Source organism: Schistocerca americana, chromosome 3, assembly GCF_021461395.2.
Source record: "Schistocerca americana isolate TAMUIC-IGC-003095 chromosome 3, iqSchAmer2.1, whole genome shotgun sequence".
Classification (NCBI taxonomy): Eukaryota; Metazoa; Arthropoda; class Insecta; order Orthoptera; family Acrididae; genus Schistocerca; species Schistocerca americana.
The window spans coordinates 239,134,883-239,152,478 of NC_060121.1; the positions used below are offsets into that span (position 1 = coordinate 239,134,883).

Below are 17,596 nucleotides of genomic sequence, written 5' to 3' on the forward strand. Positions count from 1 at the left end.
CCAGTTTGGACAAGAAGAGAATAGAAGCTTTCGAAATGTGGTGCTACAGAAGAATGCTGAAGATAAGGTGGGTAGATCACGTAACTAATGAGGAGGTATTGAATAGGATTGGGGAGAAGAGAAGTTTGTGGCACAACTTGACTAGGAGAAGGGATCGGTTGGTAGGACATGTTTTGAGGCATCAAGGGATCACAAATTTAGCATCGGAGGGCAGCGTGGAGGGTAAAAATCGTAGAGGGAGACCAAGAGATGAATACACTAAGCAGATTCAGAAGGATGTAGGTTGCAGTAAGTACTAGGAGATGAAGAAGTTTGCACAGGATAGAGTAGCATGGAGAACGGCATTAAACCAGTCTCAGGACTGAAGACCACAACAACAACAACAGCAACAACAATATTACAATAGTTTTAAGATGCAGTTTTTTTAAAATAATTAGAACTCTGAGGTCCATATCATGCAGTTCCGTCTTTCATTCCTCAATGTAACTGTTTCCCAGCGAACTTACGCTACTAATAATCTCGCATTCTCGCGTATTTGGATGATGAATCATTTATACATCGTCGCTGCGAGTACACCTTTCCTTACCAACTTCCAAGATATCGGCCAGCAATTGATTTTTGACATTGTTATTCGACAGCTGACTGTAGTTACAATTTGTCGTGCGTGCAACAAAATCCAAGCACCGGCAAGGTTATGTTCAAAAGGTTTCAGTCAGTGTCCAGTTTTTATGATACTCCTCGTCTCGCCTGACTGTGCCCGTTCGGTTTAGAGGGCCACCTCCTTCGCCTTCGCTGACGCTAAGACCATAGCAGAGTGGGAGGATGGTCGAGCGTCTTGTTTCTGCAGATCCTTCTCCTCTGGCGTTGCCTTGCGCTTGCCATTCCTGGCATCATCTTCAGCGTTCATCAGCAGTCGGACGATTTCCTGAAAGAATTAGAAAGAATCCTCAGAATTAACGAATAAAAGTGATACATAATTCAGTAACTCTATTTATCAATAACTTCTCTCTTTTCTTGAGATTTGCATCAGGGTAATGAAGCCTCAGGCTATTCCTAGCACTACGTTTCTTACTCGCCAAGCAGCGTCAGATAAATTAAGCAATATGGGGTGAAACTTCCCGGCAGATTAAAAGTGTGTGCCGGACCGAGACTCGAACTCGGGACCCTTACCTTTCGCGGGCAAGTACTCTGCCAAGTGAGCTACCCAAGCACGACTCAAGGCCCGTCCTCACAGCTTTACTTCTGCCAGTACCCCGTCTCCTACCTGGTCCGCGAAAGGCAAGGGTCCCGAGTTCTAGTCTCGGTCCGGCACGCAGTGTTAATCTGCCATGAAGTTTCATATCAGCGCACACTCCGCTGCAGAGTGAAAATCCTATTCTGGAAACATATGGGGTGTTTAAAAGAATGAGTCTCATATTCTTACACGAAACAGTACTGGACAAAACTATTAAAACAAGTCCTGTAGACATATGTCTGGAAGGAAATACACCGCCTGGCGATAGAAGTGAAACAGCCAGAAGACTTGGCCGGATGTCAGCGTAACTTTGTACGTGTACACACTATCGGCAAATATTTGAACGATTGGAGCTGCAATTTTCTGTGACCAGGAGAACGGCACAATAATGTTTCTCGTGTTTAATATTGTTACCAGACCTGGTAGGATATACAAGGTCTGCTCAAAGAATTCCGAAACTTCGTCCACAATATTTCTTACACTTACCTTTTATTTCTTGTCCATAGTCTTCAAAATACGAGGCCTGTCTAAAAAGTATCTGACCTTTGGCCTGAAAAAATATTTCGAATACCTGATGGGGGTGGGACCCTAATCCCCTTCAAAGTAGGCCCCTTGTGCTTGCACACACTTAGCCCACCGATCCTTCCACTGCCGGAAACACCTCTGGCAGTCTTCTTTTGGAATGGTGTTCAACCTCGTCGTCGTATTCCGCATTTTCTTTACTCTCAAAACAGTATCCTTTCAGTGGCGTCTTCAATTTTTGAAACAACCAGAAGTCGCAAGGAGCCATGTCTGGAGAGTAAGGAGGTTCGCGAACGACTGTAATTCCATGTTTGGCCAAGAAATTTTGGATCAAGTGGGATGGATGTGCGCAGACATTGTCGTGATGCAATTGCCAGTTTTTCGCCGTCCACATGTCTGGTCTTTTGCGCCTAACTGCGTCACGGAGTCGTCGGAGAACATCTTCATAGTACTCCTCTGTCACTGTTTGTCCTTTTGGTGCGTATTCGTGATGCACAATTCCACGGACATCAAAGGAGACAGTCAGCATCACCTTGATTTTGCTTCGCACCTGCCACACTTTCTTTGGCCTTGGAGACTCGGGATGCTTCCATTGCGACGACTGTCTTTTTGTTTCTGAGTAGTATCCGTACGCCCACGACTCATCTCCAGTTAACACAGTGTTGAGAAACCCAGGTGGTGTCCAGAAGGTCCAGTGCAACGTCAAAACGGTTTTTTTTTTGTTCCGGCGACAGCGACTTGGGCACGAATTTCTCAGCTACTCGGTGCATGTTCAAATCATCAAGCAAAATTGCACGTGCACAATCTTTACTCACTCCAACCTCTTGGGCAGACACCCACACGGTCAACCGACGATCTGCCATCATCAAATTTGGCACCCTCTCTACAACAGCCGCACTCCGAGCAGTTTGGGGCCTGCCAGAACGCTGGTCACTCTCTGCTGATGTGCAGCCATTTTTGAATCGGTTGAACCACTCCTTAATTTGTGTTACACCCATCGCATCTTCTCCAAACACCTGCTGAATCTTACGAATTGTTTCGCTTTGAGAATCACCAAGCTTTTGACAAAATTTGGTGCAGTATCTTTCCTCAATGTGTAGCACCTCACTCAGCGACCAACAGGCAGGCGGGGACAAAATTCACGCATGCACATAAAGGTCTCTTCCTTTAATGTGTACAGTCGCGCTGCGCTGTCGTCTCTATTTTGTGCGGGAAAATCAAACGTCGGATACTTTTTAGACAGACCTCGTACCCTCTTCCACAATTGATACACTGCTCCCAACGCCGTTTCCACTTCTGGAAGCAGTCTTGGTACGTCTTTTGATGGATCGCGCGAAGCGCCGCCAACGAATTTTCTTTAATCATTGCAAATCTTCGTCCTTTCATCGGGGTTTTCAACTTTGGGAAAAACGTATCATCACCAGTTATGATTCTCTTAAGGAACATCTCGTTCTCATTTGTGCTATCCAGAACTTCCGCACAGACTGCGAGGTGAAGGTCTTTTTGGTCTTGACTCAAGCTGTGGAACAAACTTGGTGGCAACACGATGCATTCAAAGGTGCTGTGTCAAGATATCACCACATGATACTATATCTTTTTGCAATTTCTCGGACAGTCAGTCTTCGATTGGCACGCAAAATTTTGTTGACATTCCTGACAGGAGCGTCGTCGGTAGACGTCGAAGTGCGTCCCGGACGCAGGTCCGGCCATTTTAAAACTGTGTGAACGATTCGTAACATCGAGTACGGCTTAAGCACTCATCATCGTAGGCTTCCTGCATCTCTGTAAAGATTTTCTTGCTGCTCTAACTTTACCATCTCGAAATTCGCAAATGCGCGACACAACGCTCTACTCAATACAGCACTGAACAATGCATGGGGGCTTAATTAAATACGATTGAAAATACTTTTGATTTTTCGTAGCTGTATGTCCGATTACGCAAGTCTCGTAAACGGTTGGCCCTGACTAATATTATTACGCAATCTGACTGCATAGAATAACAACAAACAATGAAAGAAAATTTTCGTAAACACAGTTAATTAATTAAGTCCCCAGCAACTATAAAACCTACTAAACCAAAGCACAAGTATAACTGTTCTGTATGTGGAAGTATAACTCAACGTACACATCTGGCACGGTTCTTCTCCAACAAGACAAGAATTTTTAAATACCAATTATACTGACGTGATAAAAGAACATTAGAAAAACTATAATTTCGCAAGAAAACCAGAATTACACTCTAATACAAGAACACAAGCCAGATGCTTTGTTGACTGAACCTGTAATGATGCATTATTTGAGACACACAAATAATAAAAGAACATTGTGGTTTTTACCTTCATATATATTGACCAAAAGCACTCTGATCGTTACAATAACATCTGCTATCTCTCCCATCAAATAACTGGATAAAACATGGAACAAACACTCCTTACTACAACATCTCGACAAGCCTTGCCCACTAGCACATCTCAACACGAACTGTCTTCTACGAGCTCTGCCCACGCACTGACTTCTACGAGCTCTCGACAAGCACTGTGAAGGCGGCTTAATAATACTCTTTGGCGCAATCTGTGGCGCAGTGGCTCAGTGTAGCCACCTTTCATATGCCCCTCCTCCACAGGCCAGAATTTGATGGTATTTTTGCCAGCATTGGTGGTGAAAATACCACCAAATTCGTCCACAAAAATACAGATGAAACAAAAGATAATATTAATACCTAAATATCACATAATTAGTTAAAATTTTGGCTTTGCACTGACCTTTCAATAACCTAATATATAAAATACAGTAGGCAATACAAATTCTTTTCATACATGTGGCTTTACATAATAGTTTACACAATACATAAAAAATCAGTTTATACAAATGTTCAAATAAAATACTTTTAATTATTAAAAAAAAATAGTTGATAATTCCAGCCCATCAATGGTCAATAGGTGCAGACACCAACAAGTGACATCATTTCAGCAGAAACAGTCCATCAGTTGCACCCAGCAATGTTGAGAGCAGGTGCAGACACCAACTAGTGACATCATTTCAGTAGAAGCAGTCCATCAGTTGCACCCAGCAATGTTGAGTAGGTGCAGACACCAACAAGTGACATCATTTCAGTAGAAGCAGTTCCATCTGTGGCACCCAGTAAAGTTGAGCAGGTGCAGACACCAAGAAGTGACATCATTTCAGTAGAAGCAGTCCATCAGTTGCACCCAGCAATGTTGAGCAGGTGCAGACAGCAACAAGTGACTTCATTTCAGTAGAAACAGTTCATCAGTTGCACCCAGCAATGTTGAGCAGGTGCAGACACCAAGAAGTGACATCATTTCAGTAGAAGCAGTTCCATTAGTTGCACCTAGCAATGATGAGCAGGTGCAGACACCAACAAGTGACATCATTTCAGTAGAAGCAGTCCATCAGTTGCACCCAGCAATGTTGAGAGCAGGTGCAGACACCAACTAGTGACATCATTTCAGTAGAAGCAGTCCATCAGTTGCACCCAGCAATGTTGAGTAGGTGCAGACACCAACAAGTGACATCATTTCAGTAGAAGCAGTTCCATCTGTGGCACCCAGTAAAGTTGAGCAGGTGCAGACACCAAGAAGTGACATCATTTCAGTAGAAGCAGTCCATCAGTTGCACCCAGCAATGTTGAGAGCAGGTGCAGACACCAACAAGTGACATCATTCCAGTAGAAGTAGTTCCATTAGTGGCACCCAGTAAAGTTGCAGAGGTACACACAGCAACAAGTCACATTAGTTCAGTAGAAGCAGTTCATCAGTGGCACCCAGCAATGTTGAGTAGGTGCAGACAGCAAGAAGTGACTTCATTTCCATACAAGTAGTCCATCAGTTGCACCTAGCAATGATGAGCAGGTCCAGAGAGCAGTCCATGATATTCACTATCACTGATCACACAGTTCATCAGCAGAAATTAATCATTCCTAAGTGTCACACATTACGTTGAAAAGTGCAGGTAACAGTCCATAATATTCACCTTCACTAATCTGACAGTTCAGGCATGAACAATAGTTTGAAAACACATACAAATGCTTTTACAATGCTCTTACACTAAACATACAAATTCTAATAAACACACAAAAGATGTCAGATAATTGTCATATTAACTATTACAAATACTCAAATATCAGTAAACCTATAATATTTATGGGTGTCAGTGCAAGCCACTACAAACAAATAAAATAATATTTAGGAGATAGGTGGGTAGGATTAGGAAAGGAAAGCACGCAAAACACACTCATTCATCTTTCATCCACATTAAGTACTACTGTGTAATTGAATAGTGTTAACTGTGTAAATGCAATTCTGTCAAAATCAGATGTTCATCATGTGTATCAAGTAGTGGTGGCATCAATGTATAACAGTCAATAATAGTTAAGTCGACGTCATAGTCATCAAGTCAAGACCAATGTTTGGCAAGCCAGATCAAATGTACTGTTGTTGAACAACTGTCAGTGAGCCAAGATATGCAATTACTTCCTCTCTTCAAAAAAAAAGTATATACTGCTTAGTGATTTAACAAAGTATGTGTATAGACTATCTTCCTTCTACTTTAGTGTTCTAGTCTGCTATCTTCATCCTCCTTGTTCCATTAAGACCAACAAAAAAAATATGCTCCTCACTTACTTTACCTCTTATACACCAAAACTCCAATAATCATCAGCATCACATAATCTCAATACTTCACTAATACTTCTTACGTCGATACATATAACTCATATCATCAATATCATTTCCCTTACCTCTTGTCCACAAAAACTCCAATAATCATCAACTTCATATAATCTCTATACCTCAATAATACCTCTTTAATACGTCGATAAATATGAACCTTATTGCCAATATCATCTCACTTCCAACACAACTCTTTCCTCTAGTCAGTCTCCTCGAACAAGTACAGATAAAATCCTAATGCAAACCTCATCATCCCATACAATCTGAAGACACATTGCCAACACACAACCTCTGTGTAATCCATCTGACCCAAATCTTCTACTCATTATGAATTATAAACAAAAGAAATGCATATATGACCTCTAACAGACTTAGTTCGAATAACTCTCAGTAATTAAGTACGATTACGGAATGTGAATGATCACAATATTTCACAGTGTGTACACCACTTCAAGAATTATGGCAGAAGCAAACATGTGGAGTATTTCTTGTATCAAGTGTCACTTCCTATTTCAATTGCTCACGAAAAATGCAGTATAATAACTGTTAATGGTCTAAACCTAGTAATGGTATGTCATGTCGTTAGCTTCTTTCCTATTAGCATAAAGTTATACAGCTTCCATAAAACCTCCAGCTCATGTGACTTCTATGAAGTTTCTTGTACTAATGTCGTTCGTCGAATTATAACAGTTCATTTTCTTATCTTAAAAATATAAGGCACTTAGCGTAAGCAAAACAAGCAATAGCGAGTAAATATACCAGTAGAGAACAGAATGTCAACAAGTGGATGCAGCACAATCCTTACAACGAGGCTCTGCCAAGCGAACAATCTATAATTAATCCAATGGCGTGACCTAAACTCTATGTTCATACACAGTATATCAGCATTTCTATACACCAAATTAAAGAGTAGTTATGACAACAACAGATATTTATAAATATGCAATCCATACGCAAAGCAGTCAACATGTCATTAGCATCATATCAGCATAAGCAAATAAATGTTCATATGTCATCCTAATAAGTAAACATGAAGGCGCAAGCAGATAAATCACAAAGTATAACTTACATACCTAACCACATCAGCACAATAAATCAGGTGACAATTATAATTTAAATAAATAAGCACAGCAGGCACATAATTAAAAAATATGACATCAGTGAAAAAGCAGTGCAGCCAAGCGATGCATAATATACACAAGTTACAACCCAGTTCATTAATAATCATTGTCAAAATCAGTTAACGTACGCAAGCACGTCGCTTCACAAGTAATTTCATAGAACATGAAATTTAGCACAAAGTATGAATCACGTAATCGCGAGCAGCAAATTACGTCTAAAGTACGTACCTAAGTGGAAATATGTTACCTGAAAAATAAACTCAATTAATAGTTACCTTTTTAGTTTATTAATTTCTTCTTCGAAATTACATTCTTCCTGAAAATTTCTCAATAGCAAGTCGCCTTAACGTCGGAGACACACAGAATTTACCTGAAGTTCTTAAATATTTTATACAACCGTATCCTGGAAAATACTGAATGTTAATAACATAATTCATCAACTCACTATAGCTGTATACTGAATTTAGTCGGAGAAATTAAACTGTGTATTTGTTTACGGCTGTCAGTGCATTCGCACTGAGCGCTCGATCAGCTGTAGGCGCGTGACGTAGGAAGCAATTGTTCGCGGTCAACGACTGCCTCGTGCGGCGCGCAGACTTGACTGTTGCTTTGAGTATGTGCCGCCGCCAAAACACAGCGCGGTATCCTTGTACTCTCCGCATGTTTACATCTAGCTGTTAGTTTCTCAAAAGTATGTCATTCCACAAAAATTTTTACGTTAGATATGTGATGTATTCCCTTAGAGCGTCGTGATTTAAGAGTTTCTACTTCGATAGTGTTATCATGAATAATTTTACGAATTCTATATGGACCGTTATAAAGCAGAAAAAATTTGCGACACAAGCCTTTTCCTTTGTGAGACAAACGGTGGGACTTAATTAACACTTTCTGACCAACTGACAAGATTTTTGAACGACCAGGACGCTTAGCTGATTTCTCTCTTCTAGCAGCCGCAGATGCAATATTTCGTAGAGCAAGGTTGACAACTTCAGAATGCCGCAGTTTCCGTGAAGGCGGAAAAGGAACGATTTCAGAAATGCGATTTGTCGGTGCTTTGTTTTTTAATATCAATATAGGCGGTAAAGAAGTTGAATCATTAGGGAGTTCATTCAGAATGTTTTGAAAAATATGAAGATACTGATCCCAAGTTCTGTGATTCTGATGACAATAAAGACGACACAATTTATTGTTTTCCTTCATCCATCTCTCTGAAGCGTTAGATTGAGGGTGAAAAAGTGAGATGAAGATTGGTTTAATTTTACGACGCTGTAGAGTACGAAGCCAAATTTTAGAACGAAACTGTGATCCATTATCTGATATAACCTTATCAACATGACCAACTTCTTTAAGAAAATGTTTGATAAAAGCGTTAGATACTGAACGAGCTGTTGCTTTACGTAAAGGTGTAAAACACACATATTTTGATGTCAACTCCACTGCTACGAAAATGTACGCAAAACCATTAGTAGAACGAACCACTGGACCGAACAAATCGACTGCAGCCATCTCCTTTAATTTCGCTGGAATGATAGGAAACAACGGTGCACTGTGAGAAACTGTTGGCGGCTTAGCCTTTTGACATAATTTGCATTTGGCCAGAACAGATCGAATACGTTTTTCCATATTACTGAAATAACAATTTTCTCGTAATTTATGAAAGCATTTTCTGGGACCAAAGTGTGCATAACTAAAATGCGTATACCAAATCAATTTATTGACTCACTCATCAGGAATACAAACCAACCAAACAGAGTTGTCGACCGATTTTCGTTTAAAAGGAATGTCATTGCGAACTGAATAGCATCTAGTTTCTCTGGATCAGGAAGAATACCTTCTGTAGCAATAATGTGACCGAGAAATTTCATCTGAGAACGACCAAATTCAGATTTTTCCAAGTTCTCTGTAATACCAACTCTTGCAAAGATACGTAACAATGAATCCAAAATTTGTTGTGCTCACTCCAAGAATGTTTAGCAATAAGAACATCGTCAACACATGAAGTAATATTGTCACGAAGATAAACAGGCAAAACTTCGCTTAAACTACTAATGAGTGCCGCTGAAGGCACAGTAAGTCCAAATGGTAATTTCCGAAATCTCTTTTGGGTAAAATCGTCATATCCGGTTATTGTTTGCTTACTCACTAGATAGATTGATAGTCGAAGAGTTAGTTTGACAGATGCAAAGAATAGTAAAAGAGTAGGCAGCGGTGCAGAAAACTAAAAGAGAAATAGCACCACTACAGCTCGGGGCCCTATGCTCGCTACGGCACATATTCACTTAGAGTAGTGAATCCCCTGAGGACATTAATAGCCGCACATAATTTCCAGTTTGTGACTTAGTGGCAAATTTGGCGGAAGTGCGTACATTAATTGATCTAACCATGAACATGGATGTATGTCATTCTTAGAATTGCGGAAGATCTTAAATTTCCGAACAGTCAAAAAGTGTTTATAGTCAAAGTTTTCGCCTCGTGGCGACAAAGACCTACCGCGTCTGTCCCAGTCCGAATGTCGATTATTGTCAAGTTCGCGCGCCTGGCGCTCTCTTGTTGCTTCTCGTAAATGAAATAAATTATTTTCTTCAAACCCCTCTGGTATCTGTGATTCTAAATTTCTTTTGCCGTCTTTTCCTACGATTTCGTCTTCAATTTGTTTGACTTGCTTTTTTAATGCCTCAACTTCCCTTTTAACGCGTTCATTAAATTTTCCCTGATTTTCAACATGTTTATTTATGTTCTGGTACTCTTCAGTTTCTGCGAATGGTAATGGAGCTGTATCATCCAAATTTCTATCCCCATGTAAACTAAGATTTGTCAATTTATCTGATATCTCCTCAACTCTTTCCGATAAGTCACCTAATTGTTCATTCTGTTTATTTACGTCTTCCTTAAGTGTCGCGACTCGGGTTTCAGTATTAACACATTTAGTAGTTAACTGTTCATACTGTTGTGTTAGGTTATTTAATGTGTCATTTGGTACGGATTCCTCGATCTCTCAAATATTTCTTCCTTATTTTTTGCATGTTGTAAATTTAACTCTGAAAATTTCTGTACTATCACGCGATCTTTTTCTTCCTGTTCCCTGCCCTGTTCCTCTTGTCTGATTTCTGTTGAAATTAAGCTATTATTGTGAGCCTTCAAAATCGGTTGTACTTCTTCTCTAATTTCTTTATTTGATTCGTCTTTCATGTATTTGAAACATGTCCCTGTTCGTGAGCCTAACTGTGTTTCCATTGTTCCCATATCAGTTTCTAATTCAGATCGTAACTGTGATCCCACTGCTTTCATCTCGGTTTTAATTGTTCCTATTTCTGTTTCAATTGTTCCTATTTTTGAGCATAACCGTGTTGTCATTGCTTTCATCTCAGTTCTAATTGTTCCTAACTGTGAATCTAACCGTGTTTTTAATTCAGATCGAAACTGTGATCCCAAATTTAATATTGCACTCATCAACTGCTCCGTACTAACTTGTTCGAAATTCTTTTCGCCCCTAACATTTCCCGCAAAATCAGTTTCCTTCGTCATAGCTGTAAAGCTATCTGTGTTCGATACTATTCCAGAATCTTCTATCGTTAATCTCGTATTCTGTGAATTTTCTGATTGAGAAAAATTTTGAAATGGTTCCTGACTATTTTCCCGACTTATTAAATTGTTTTCAATTCCATTATTCATCATACTGTTGTCCTGTGTTGGCGAGTTCGCCATGTCAACAATTTCGTCATTCTCACTATTCATCATTTTCGCCTTTTTCATCGACCGTGTAATCATTTACAAAACATAAAAAATTCGTCCCTGTACGAAAATTACACACAATGACTCTTTATCTCAACAATACCATTTACATGCAATGTCTCCCTCAAACACGATCAATCGAACAATTGAAATAATTGTACTAGATTGTCAAACGCGTATACAAGGCAATAAAAATTAAATTTTGAAAAATACCATTAGAAGAATTCCAATTACCAAATCTACACATTCAATACAGACTACAATTACTAAACTCAAATTACTACAACAATACTACAGTCTACTATTTTTACAATCAGAAGAATTCCAAGGGACGATCCGAAGCAGCGGTCGCCACGTGCGTGGGGGCTTAATTAAATATGATTGAAAATATTTTTTAGTTTTTTTGTAGCTGTAAGTCCGATTACGCAAGTCTCGTAAACGGTTGGCCCTGACTAATATTATTACGCAATCTGACTGCATAGAATAACAACAAACAATGAAAGAAAATTTTCGTAAACACAGTTAATTAATTAAGTCCCCAGCAACTATAAAACCTACTAAACCAAAGCACAAGTATAACTGTTCTGTATGTGGAAGTATAACTCAACGTACGCATCTGGCACGGTTCTTCTCCAACAAGACAAGAATTTTTAAATACCAATTATACTGACGTGATAAAAGAAAATTAGAAAAACTATAATTACGCAGAAAACCAGAATTACACTCTAATACAAGAACACAAGCCAGATGCTTTGTTGACTGAACCTGTAATGATGCATTATTTGAGACACACAAATAATAAATGAACATTGTGGTTTTTACCTTCATATATATTGACCAAAAGCACTCTGATCGTTACAATAACATCTGCTACCTCTCCCATCAAATAACTGGATAAAACATGGAACAAACACTCCTTACTACAACATCTCGACAAGCCTTGCCCACTAGCACATCTCACCACGAACTGTCTTCTACGAGCTCTGCCCACGCACTGACTTCTACGAGCTCTCGACAAGCACTGTGAAGGCGGCTTAATAATACTCTTTGGCGCAATCTCTGGCGCAGTGACTCAGTGTAGCCACCTTTCAACAATAACTGACAGACATACAACAGTGAAACCTCCGGAAGCTGCACATTAATCACAGGCGAGTGCAGGGATGCCAACCGCATTTCGCTCCAACACACCATTGGCGTGAAACTGCGAATGTTCCGGAATTTTTTGTATAGGCCTCCAATAAGGGGCGTGACCATCTTCAGATGTTGAGTGATCACTACACAGTAATGCAGCGTACGCTTGTGAGATAGCGTTATCAGCACCTGACAGAAGTTGAAAAGAGCCTTATTGTGGGTGTCCGTTTGGCCAGCTGGTCGAATGGTGCAATATCTAGATTTGTGCGGCATTCTGATGAGATAGTGGCCCGATGTTGGACTACATGGAGCGTCAGGGCAAGCATACTAGTCGTCAACGCTCCGGTCGACCCCGTCTGAAAGGCAGGATTCCCGCATTGTCTGCCAAGCACATTATAACCGCTTCACATCTGCGCCTGCCATATGAGAAAAAGCAATGTTCTCTCTGAAACTTCCTGGCAGATTAAAACTGTGCGCCGGACCGAGACTCGAACTCAGGACCTTTGCCTTTCGCGGGCAAGTGCTATACCAACTGAGCTATCCAAGCACGACTCACGACCCGTCCTCACAGCTTTACTTCTGCCAGTACCTCTTCTCTCTGTAGTAATCCGTGTGACCCTGCAGTATTGGTCAGAGAACAGCAGCAGTGGACTACGGAATAAGCGTCGCATACGTAGGCTGCCGTTAACATAAACGAATCGGAGATGTTTGAAGTAGTGTCGTGACCAGGAAATATGGAGTACCTATGAATGGCGGTCGCGTTGTGTACAGCGAGGAATAGCGGTTCGGCACGATATCGGACGGCCTTTATTGGCAAGTATGACGTCGGCATGGGAACACGTCCCACTCTCCCTGTTTCGGAGAGGCACAGCGATGTCACTCCTGGTGTAGCAGTGCGGAGAGTCATCGGGTGACTTCAGGTTAGGACTGGTAGCGATTGAGAAGCTCTGACGGCACAAAGGTATTACACAGACAGTATGCGTCCTCTCACGTGACAGTATCGTGGTTCCAATGTTCAACAGCACAATGCTCGTCAACACAGGGCACGTGCTTCTATGAAATGTCTCCATGACGTTAACGGGGGTAGGACGTCAAACGGGCCGACTTGGAGCAGGAGAGGCATCTCAGGACTTTTTAATTTCCAGTGTCTATACTTTTACAAATAAATTCATAAAACTTTGTCAGCATGACCAGGAAGGATTCAGAATTCACACTCATAGCAGTGGAAGTTCTAAAACGTAACGAAATAATTTTTTTACGTGTGAAATTTCATCATTTTTTTCACTTACTAATGGCAGCATTTCTTGTTATAGGTATACTTTTCTTCATAAGTTAGAGAGATTCTTCGATGAATTTTGCACAGCATACATACCATACTCACAGGTGTATGAAACTCTAGAATTTATTTAATTTATGAAAAAACGAATGAACTGGTATATTTTGAACTTCATGTTTAGAAAAAATACAAATTTAAAGTTAATTACTTCAATTTTTACCACAGTTTTTAATAGATTTGCAAAATTCTAGAGTTACGTACACCTTTAAGTATGGTTTGTATGCTGTGCAAAATTCATCGAAGAATCTCTCTTACTTATGAAGAAAAGTGTACCTATAGCAACAAATACTGCCATTAGTAAGTGAAAAAAATGATGAAATTTCACACGTAAAAAAATTATTTCGTTATGTTTTAGAACTTCCGCTGCTATGAGTGTGAATTCTGAATCCTTCCTGATCATGCTGACAAAGTTTTATGAATTTATTTGTAAAAGTATAGATACTGGAAATTGAAATGTCCTGAATGTCCTGTGGTGAGTCTCCTGCTCCAAGTCGGCCCGTTTGACGTCCTACCCCCCCCCCCCCCCCCTTAAGGTACTTGTGTGTCCAGCAAGATCCCCAGATCAGACGCAGATAGAACTCGTGTTGGACCAATTCAGACGTGAACTACGTCCAAGTGCAGGATCCGGGATATCAAAGACCAATTGTAACAGTTGTGGGCCAGTTTGGCTAGGAGAGGATACAACGGATTTATGACATCCTGCCCAACCAAAACAGTGAATGCATCTAGGGCAGAAGAGGTGCAGCGTCATATTGTAAGTGGGCTCATACTGCCAAGTTCTCTGTAAATTTAAATCGATATTGTAATCAATGAAATAACATCACATACTCTCTCAAACCAAGAAGTTTAATTTCTTTCCTCCTCTTCTACTGAGTGCTTCACTTTTTTTTTACCTGGCGGTGTACTTAGTGACATATGGGCAGTACCGTCCTGTGATAGCCATCTTATTGTCGACACCACAGGACATGCATAACGTGGTTACCATACATTCTAACACATCCAGCCATGTGAAATGAACTCCTGTCACCATACTGCTGTCGAATTTCGTCACATGCACGGAATACACACTGCTGTAGCTTTGCACATTGTCAAAGGGTGTGGAACACACGAACACCTTTAAACGCCCATAGCCACTAATTTTAATTTCGAAACAAGCATGTATAGTAAAAATATTTCTATGAATTTCAGAAGACTATTAAAACCACTCTCTGAATTATAGAAAGATTTTAAAAACACTTTCATGAATTTTAGGAAGATTTTAAAGGTTTTAAGATAACTTAATGGATACTGTGCAAACCATTTTCACCTACTGTCACATTATACACAGTTTGAAACTGATATTACGTCCAATGTAAAATTCTTCCACAAATTTTATTGTCAAATAACGTAAACTACATCCATAGAGACACTGAAAAATTAGCGGAAACTTATCAGAAGACAGCACGCGAGAATACTAACAAACACAGATGGTGCTCTGCAGATACTTCTAACCACATTTCTCTAGCAGATGGGTCATTCTGTAACTGGCAGAAAAACAAAGGGCGCAGAATGTTCATATGTTAAAAGTTGAGAACAGCTCGAAATACGTATGTAAAGTTATATTATGAAATTGTTTCATAAATCACATGAGAACTAATCAGGATTGTTATAACTATTGTAATGAACTCTTATGATCTGAACATGCGGAGCGCAAGAAAGCGATTAATACAGGTCGTTTCACAATTTCTTTACAGGCTTGTTTGGGATCACCGGATGAACAAGTTCCTAGTCCTAAGGTACGATGCTCTATACGTTTCTTTCACACTGACAGCTCTAAGAATCTAACAACAACAGCCGGCCGGTGTGGCCGAGCGGTTCTAGGCACTTCAGTCGGGAAGCGCGCGACCGCTCCGGTCGCAGGTTCGAATCCTGCCTCGGGCATGGATGTGTGTGATGTCCTTAGGTTAGTTAGGTTTGCTTAGTTCTGATGACCGCAGATGTTAAGTCCCATAGTGCTCAGAGCCATTTGAACCATTTTTTAACAATAACAGAGACTTCTCCCTCACTGGGAAAGAAAACATCTTTCAAAAATCTTTTGACATTGTCAAGCGTTTGCTTGCCAGTTTTCGATGCTCTCACAAGGACATTTGGGGCTTCTAAAGGAGAGTCCCGAATTCTCGGTACAAACTCAACAACAATTTCTTTTAAAGCAATGAAAATGCGGATGGTCAGCATGAAAAAACCGATTAGACCATGGTACCTGAGGACAAGAAACCTGTTCATTTGGTGATCCCAAAGAATTTGACGGCACAGCTACAGATGTGGTACGTATATGGGTTTCGATATTGGAAGAACTTTATGAGAAGATCTTCAGATCTAGTTCTGTTGAAAGATTTTAACGTCAATCTTCACTTGAGAAACAATATAATTAAGCTGCAGTCACTAGTACATTATCACTTCTTTTCACCAGGATATTTAGAGGATCATCCGTGACAATTTGAAACCCTGCTGAATTTTGATTTATAGTGTGTTCTCTGTCGTGCACATTATGTGAAGAAATTTCGTTCATTTTATGTGCATGGTGTAAGAAAACGTTATATTTTCAGCATTTATTCACAGATTACCATTAGTATAACGATTCTGTACCATAAGAACGAATTGCTTATTATTTTCAAGTGACAAATCACACATAGGTGAAATGGTAAGCTAAAAAACAAAAAAAGAAAATGAATGTAAAATGTAAAATAACAATTTAAAACGTAAAGCAAATATAAGTAAAATAAATAACTAGACTAATAATGGATGTTTAGGTATTTTAAATAGGTATGTTGAAAATATTGACAACACATTGTGTCGAGCTTATTTTCCAAAAATGGTATTTTAGAGGCTAGTTTTATTACTCAGGGATGTATGTAGCTTTAAAGCTTCTTTAATTATGCTCTAACTGAAGTTTTCATTTTTCAGACTTGATTAATGGTGGTGGTGCAATATGCAAAATTTCAAATTACTATAAAATTCGGTTATACAGTTTTCATGAACGTTAATTACATGTAAACTTTTGTATGAGCAGCGTTTTTTATATGTCATCGTCTCGAAGATATTCCCTCCACACCAAATATGCCAAATTACCTTTCGAAGTGTGTGTTATCCTTCAAAAATGAAATTGTGTACAAAAAACATAGTGCATTGTTTTGCCTCCTCTACACAGCCACCAAGTTTAATCAAGATCGTTTGTTGACACTTGGAAATGTTCCCTTTTGGTACACAAAGTTTTCATAAAGAACCCTTCTCTGGACGCGTGCTTCTTAGATGTAAACTACATTGCCTAAAAACTAGTGGAGATCCCAGAAGACATGATCGGATGTCAGTGCAACTTCATACGCGTACTCATCATCGACGATATTGTAAAAGATTATAGTTGCGATTCTCTGTGGTTGGTAGAAGGGTCACCAGCTGGCATAGTGTTGTACGTGTTAGTGTTGTTACCAGGGCGTGTAGGGTATATAAAGGGCGTGAACAGCGTCTGATGTTGAGAGATCACTGTGAAGGACACGGAGATGCCGTGCACTTGTATGAGACAGCGTTATCAGCACATAATAGAATTTGAAAGCAGCCTCATTGTTGGTCTCCATTTGGCCGGCTGGTCGAACTGTTGCCGTGTACTGACAGAGGATAGAGGGAAGACAGGGGGTTCAGGTCAGTCTGCAATATCCGAGCGGCGAGGAGCAGATGCAGAAAAACAATTACCAGTGAAGGCAGGTTGATGACTTGGATCAGCGCCGAGCACTGTTACAGGGCACCTATGAGAGGCGCGGATTCTGGGACTCGACATGATGCTTGCAGCAGAAGA

General features: G+C 40.1%; 1 protein-coding gene across 1 annotated transcript in view; it reads right to left on the reverse strand.

The window, feature by feature from the left end:
- Positions 1 to 534: 534 nt before the first annotated feature.
- LOC124605995 (fibronectin type 3 and ankyrin repeat domains protein 1) overlaps positions 535 to 17,596 on the reverse strand; it is a 104,158-nt gene continuing 87,096 nt past the window's right edge. The window contains exon 5 of the mRNA XM_047137958.1: positions 535 to 925. Within this exon, the coding sequence (XP_046993914.1) occupies positions 767 to 925 (159 nt within the window). The 3' untranslated portion in view covers positions 535 to 766. The remainder of the gene's footprint in view (positions 926 to 17,596) is intronic.